At 35.8% G+C, this 7108-nt stretch overlaps 1 protein-coding gene across 1 annotated transcript; it reads left to right on the forward strand.

Annotated features, from left to right (window-relative positions):
* Positions 1-1346: 1346 nt before the first annotated feature.
* On the forward strand, positions 1347-3590 carry LOC132033272 (geranylgeranyl pyrophosphate synthase, chloroplastic-like). The gene is made up of 2 exons (XM_059423200.1): positions 1347-2106; positions 3098-3590. The coding sequence occupies exons 1-2, from the start codon at positions 1428-1430 to the stop codon at positions 3493-3495; spliced, it is 1077 nt and encodes a 358-aa protein (XP_059279183.1). The 5' UTR covers positions 1347-1427; the 3' UTR covers positions 3496-3590.
* Positions 3591-7108: the final 3518 nt, after the last annotated feature.

The raw sequence follows: 7108 nt of genomic DNA on the forward strand, positions 1-7108 counted from the left end.
AGTCTCAAAATCGACTAATGCGTAATGGGAAAATTACGTGTGGTCCCTACTCTAGAGCAAATATTACTACTATTACCCGTATTATTAAGTAATTACAAACATTACCATTAATTTACCAATTTTACCAAAACTTGAATTTCGCCCATTCCCACCTTTTTAGCCTGATTTCAAGGTAAAATATTCTTACAACTATTTTAATTATATTTACTCCATTAGTTATGTTATACACAAGTAGTTATCGCAACCGGATTCTACCCAATCTTTATCAAATCTGCTCATTTTGAAACTTCCCTCAAATTTTTGTGATTTCCCACCCTTAGAACAATCCCGTTCTCACTATACCTGTCACCCCTAGAAAGAGCTCTCGACTTTAGGGTCACGCCATATGTGAGGGTGGTCCATGTTTTTATATGATTTTTTTTTTTTTTTTGAAAACCCGTTCAAACTCTGCATACACATATCATGATTCTTTCAGGTGAGTACATCAAGTTAACAATGTGAACTAATGAAGCACATAGCTTGACCAAGGAAAATAAATCCAAAACGGAAAAATTGATTGAAGCAGCTAACCATCAAAGTCTCATGATTGTACTAACGAGGACCAAGAAATGAAATTTATTATTGACTTAATCCTGCTCAAGGATTGTTTATCATAAAAAATTATACTATCAATTAGCTACCAAGATAATGTAAATGAAACTAAATTAGTCTCACATACACAGTTATACACGTTAATAAATAAAAAAAATACACAAATCATACAATTTATTAGTCTCACATACACAAATCACACAGTTCATACAAAAAATATACAAATCATACATTGTATATACACAATTCATACAATTACATCTCACATACACATTTCATATAAAAGAATACACAAATCATACAATATATATACACAACTCATAAAATAATTAGTTATGGAAGAATTTGTTATGAAAGGGAGATTATGGGGGATTGTATCCGCAAAGAATGTAAACTGAAACCTTTTTTTGGGAGGATTCTATTAAAAAAAAAAAAAAAGGAAATCGAAATGCATATCCCTTACAATAATGTGTTATTAGGGGTAATTATATTTAGGTAAACTTGTATTCTACAGGGACTTACCATATTTTGTATGATTTGGTAACCAAACAACCGGTATTTTTTGTAAAATTGATTTTTCGGGTACGATGGGTAAATAGTAATACAATATTACATGCACATGTAATTTTCCCATGTGAAAGGGAAATTAGGCCAAATACTTGTGTCCAAATGGGCCGTCTTGTTATTCCCATTAGGAAACAAACACTATAACCGTCCAACTTCGCCACTCTATTTAACGGTCCATTTTATCTATTTTTATACATCTTGCATAACACTATTTTTAGCTTACTTTCTGCAAGGCAGTTGTCCGCAAATCTCGCAGAAAAAGAAAAAAAATGAGATCTATGAATCTTGTTGATTCATGGGCTCAAGCTTGTTTAGTTTTCAATCAAACCTTACCTTATAAATCCTTCAATAATGGATTCATGAAAATCCCTCTCAAAAATCCCAAAATCAAACCCCAAACAAGATCCATAAGCATTTCAGCTATAGCTACCAAAGAAGATGAAAAAGTTGTTACCGAGCAGTTCAATTTCAAACTCTACGTAGCAGAAAAGGCTATTCTTGTAAACAAAGCATTAGATGAGGCTATTATAATAAAAGACCCACCTGTTATCCACGAATCAATGCGTTACTCCCTTCTCGCCGGCGGTAAACGTGTCCGGCCAATGCTTTGCCTCGCCGCGGCAGAACTCGTCGGCGGCGACCAAAGCTCCGCCGTGCCGGCAGCTTGCGCCGTCGAGATGATACATACGATGTCGTTAATTCATGATGATTTGCCGTGTATGGATAATGATGATCTACGGCGTGGAAAACCGACGAATCATAAAGTGTACGGTGAGGATGTGGCGGTGCTTGCTGGAGATTCGTTACTTGCGTTTGCGTTTGAGTATATTGCTACGGCGACGACGGGAGTTTCGCCGGCAAGGATAGTTGCTGCCGTTGGTGAATTGGCGAAATCTATTGGAAGTGAAGGGTTAGTAGCTGGACAAGTGGCGGATATAGCTTGTACAGGTAATGATACAAAATTTTCATTCTAAGGGCATGTGGCACGAGAATTATTCACTTTTTCTCGAAAAAATTTCACTAAAATCTAGCTTGTTTGGCTAAGTTTTTGAGAGGCAAAAATGCTTATTTTAGAAAAAAAAAAAGTGTTTATTTTAAAATAAGTGAGGTGTCTGACTGATCTTTTGAGCGAGAATAAGTGTTTTCAGGAGTAGCAGAAGTTGTTTTTCATAAGCCACTAGAAGTATTGCAAAAACACTTTTGTGAAAAGCGTTTTTCGAGAAATTACGCTTAGAAGCACTTTCTAAAAGCTCTAGGGGCGAATTTAGAGGGTGTCTCGGTAAATTATAATGTATATATAGGGTAGATTTTTTATGTTTATGTACATATATTAACTTTTGAATACCCTGAATAAATGCAAAAAGTTAGCTCAAGCGGTTTAGGGTGTTCAAAATTATCTCTAGCGTCTTAGATTCGATTTTCATTGAAAACATTATTTATTATATTTAGCTTTTGTTATTTTTTTCGAACCCCTGAATGAAAATCTTGAATCTTGAATCTGTTCTTAGGGTTGGTCAAACATTAATTGTTGCTCAAAAGTACAACAACAACATACCTAATGTAGTCCTACAAGTAGGATCTGGAAAGTGTAGGAATTAGGCAGACTATCCCAGACCTTTGTGGGTTAAAGAGATTGTTTTCGATAGACTCTCGACTATTGCTCAAAAGTACGAGTGTTTTTACATAAAATTGGTCAAACACAAACGGATCTAATTTTAGAAGCTTGACCAAACGGACTTTTCTACAATTCTACACACTCTCTGTTATATGAAAATACCTAGTAGCCGTTCTATTTATAATAGTACGAAACCAACTTTAATAACAGAAGAAGCTATACTTTTATAAATTTGAATATAAATTTTAACTAGACATGAATTAAAATAACTATATTAATTTCCTACAATTTTGATTTTTTTTTTTTTTTTTATTTTTACAACAGGTAACCCTAATGTAGGATTAGACACGCTTGAATTCATCCACATACACAAAACAGCAGCATTACTAGAAGCTTCAGTAGTACTAGGAGCAATCCTAGGTGGCGGTAACGAAGATGACGTGGACAAGTTAAGGAGATTTGCTAGATGTATTGGACTATTATTTCAAGTAGTTGATGATATACTTGACGTTACAAAGTCATCTGAAGAGCTAGGAAAAACTGCTGGAAAAGATTTGGCAGTGGATAAAACGACGTATCCGAAACTTATGGGATTAGAAAAGGCTAAGGAATTTGCGGCAGAGCTTAACAGGGAAGCTAAAGAACAGTTGGTTGAATTTGATCCACGTAAAGCTGCTCCTTTGATTGCTTTGGCTGATTATATTGCTTATCGTGAAAATTAGGAAAAAAAAATTGTCTGTAATATTTCATTTTTCATCCTTTGATTTGAATCTTGATTTAACAAGTGAAAATGAAAGGTGATTTATTACTTAACCAATTCCTGTTGTTAGAAATTGGATGTTCATATTCACCTATAGTTTCAGCCACTAACGCTTATGTCAAAGGACGTGTCTACATCACGCTCCATCCGTGGGGCCTTTCCCTAAACAAATTCCAATTGTTAGAAATTGGAAGTCCCAATGTGGCTTTAGGTTACGAATTCAAGAAGTAGAATTAATCATTAATGTTTATATCAGAATATCCGCTTACATTAGTGTGATTCTTATCTGAATTTTGCGTGAATACGAAATATTTTGTGTGACGAGCAGACTCTATTTGTATAATTTTATACTCCCTTTGTTGCTAAATAAATGGTGTTTTAGGCTTTTCATTTTGTTTCAAAATAAATGTCTTTCTAGGATTTCAAGAATAAATTGTAACACCCCGTATCTTTAACCTAAGCTTTGACCATGATCCCAGACTTAGAAAACCGGATAAAGCATGTGTGAATTGGAAATTTCCTCTTCAGTTGTAAGATGGTGGTTTACGCCCATGAACAGTGACCGTATTTCAATATACGGCCCGTATTTCAAGTTGTAAACTGGTACCAAAGATTTCAGAGCATTCTGGAATTTGACACTTAAAGGTTACATCGTTAAAAACGGATCGTATTTCCGTATTTCAAAACGTATTTGGAATTTGGAAAAACTTCCTTGATGAAAGTTGTAGAGCTTTGAAATACCTTTCCAACGGTATATTACGGGGGTCAAATGGACATCCGTGCAAAGAGTTATGGCCATTTTATCAAGAGACGCGATCCATACGGAATACCCGTACGGAATACGGACCGTATTTCAAAATACGCGATACCTTGCCGGACGTAAGCGTAATTTTCCGTAACACTATATATTCGTCCATATTAGTTCAAATCATTATTTTTCATTCCTTCGTTTCTTAACGACCTCCTACCCTCCTCCATCATCAAGAACACCAAGGTAAGCCTACTCTAATTATTCCAAGTCAATTCTAATACATATCCTTGTAATCTAAACAAGAAATCATCATTCCAAAACTAGGGTTTTCAAGAAAACCCATCTCAAGGTTCAAGAATTCAAGATTTTAGAAATCTTCTTCAGAGCTCAAGTCTTTAATTCAAGTTTTGGAGCGACTAAGGTATGTAGAGTTACTATCTACGTGTGGGAACATCATTGTTTCTTCCCCACGCCTCATAATTCATAAATTATGATTCTGTACTAAAACTAGGCTTTCTATACCATGTTCATGATAACCCTAGGTCCATGTCCATGATTATATTATGTATGAATTGTTATAATTCTATCATTGAGTTCTTAATATTTCTTTATGATTATTGAGAATCCGTTCGTAATCCATGAAAACCTATATCTTGTATTCCATGGGTTCTTGCATGCATGTTTTTGAATAAAAATGCTTATTTCATGAATATCCTACATGTCTACAAGATTTCATGCAATTGTATTTTATAACTATGTTCATACCATGACTCAAGATACATACATGCTAAATACAAGTTATTTCATGAAACCATGTTTACAATTTATTTCATGAAACTATGTTTACAAGTTATTTTCGTGAAATCATGATTACAAGACAAGTACAAGTTAATTCACGAAAATCATGGGCTTCTTAGCCAACTATATTATGTTCATGTTTTTGGGAGTTGCACGAATTACTGAGAAGGCTCAGATAGCCTGAAACTACGTAGCCACCGTAGGACAAGGATCGCTCCGCCCCAAGGACGATACCTTAATTTTACACCGAATGGATCCATTAGACACGTTATCACCTCGTACACGGCAAGGTATGGGGGCTCCGCCGGTCCGGGGCGAGGTACCAAACTCCACGTACCCACGTGGTGATATCACATGGTCGGTTTATGAAATGCTATCCTACTTATCATGTTTTACTTATGTTATATATATATATATATATGTACCCATGCTCGTATCGCTCATGCTCATGTTTTCGATTTCGGTTCTTTTATTATGTTATTTCATGTCCCATGTTATTTCATTCAATTGCTTTACATACCGGTAAGATTGATGTCGTGCCGTCCCTATTGCCGGGGCCACATTTCACGATGCGCAGTGCACGTATTTACGGGACGCCGCGTCTGCTCGGTAGGATTTGCTCGTATCGCCCTCATTCGGGGTTTAGTCGGTTATCTTTATTTTACTAGTCATGCATTTAAAGGTATCTTTGCCGGGGGCCTTGTCCCGGAAGTACGTTTTCCAGTCAAGATTCACGATTAGAGGTTTCATAGACTAGTTAGTTTAGTTATGTTAGACATGCAAGGTGTTTAGCCATCTTTGGCTCAACTCATGTTATTTTTGCATTTATGATTTAACCAATTATTTCATTAAATTATTACGACATCTCATGTTTTATAAAAGCTCATCACGTTCATGCTATATTTCCGCTCATGTATGCCTCATGATGATTCAGCAAGCCATGTGATTCACTCAGTCACATGCAGTATGGCACCGAGTGCCGTGTTTCGCCCAGCCCATGGTTCGGGGCGTGACATAAATTGATCTTTATTCTTTCAAAATTACCCTTATTTAATTAGGGGTAAGTTAGTAACAACACTCCTAATTTTCTGAGAGTGAGCAATTTCTTAAGGAATTTGCGGCCGAGCAGTTGGTTGAATTTGATCCACATAAAGCTGCTCCCTTGATTGCTTTGGCTGATTACATTGCTTATCGTGAAAATTAGGAAGAAAAAACAAAGATTATTTGTAGTACTTCATTTTTCAGGCATGTGATTTGAATCTTGATTTAACAAGTGAAAATGAAGGGTGATTTGTTACTTAGCCAATTCCTATTGTTAGAAATTGGATGTTAATATTCAGCTATACTTTACTGGTTAAGTCGTGAATTCAATCAGATGTAAAGGACTTGCCTACATTACACTCCTTGAGTATGGCCCTTACTAAACCAATTCCTATTGTAAGAAATTGGAAGTCCCCATATGGCTTTAGGTTACGAATTCAAGTAGTAGAATCAATCATTAATGTTTATGTTAGAGTATCTACTTACATTAGTGTGATCCTTCTCTGAATCCTGCGTGAATGCGAAATATTTTGTGTGACGAGAAGACTACGTTTGTATAATTTTATACTCCATCCGCTTCTAAATAAATGATGTTTTAGGTTTTTCATTTTGTTTCAAAATAAGTAGTGCTTTAGGATTTCAAGAAGAAATTGATCTTATTCTTCAAAAATTACCCTTATTTACATAGTCAATAATCATTATGTCACGACCCAATTCGCGAGTCGTGGTGGCACCTACACTATCCCTTCGAGTAGGCGAACCACATTACTAATAACAAGTTAATTAAGCGGATAATTAATTAAGAATAAGTTATCAAGTCTTAAATACTTATCATAACAAGAAATGTCACGACGACCCCGAAAATGCGGTGTCGAAGAAGTGCCAGGCGCTAACGTAGGACGGAATAGAAGTACGGCCACCGAAGGCTACGTATTGTACGTCGAATACGAAAACGAGAAATAGATGGAGGAGGTCCTTCGGGGGC

This window comes from Lycium ferocissimum, chromosome 10 (genome assembly GCF_029784015.1).
Source record: "Lycium ferocissimum isolate CSIRO_LF1 chromosome 10, AGI_CSIRO_Lferr_CH_V1, whole genome shotgun sequence".
In the NCBI taxonomy this organism is placed as follows: Eukaryota; Viridiplantae; Streptophyta; class Magnoliopsida; order Solanales; family Solanaceae; genus Lycium; species Lycium ferocissimum.

Bases quoted from the DNA above. Each gene is read 5' to 3' on its own strand.
- LOC132033272 (XM_059423200.1), top strand. From the start codon at position 1,428: ATGAGATCTATGAATCTTGTTGATTCATGGGCTCAAGCTTGTTTAGTT. The intron at 2,107-3,097 runs GTAATGATACAA...TTTTTACAACAG, and splicing joins GGCGGATATAGCTTGTACAG to GTAACCCTAATGTAGGATTA.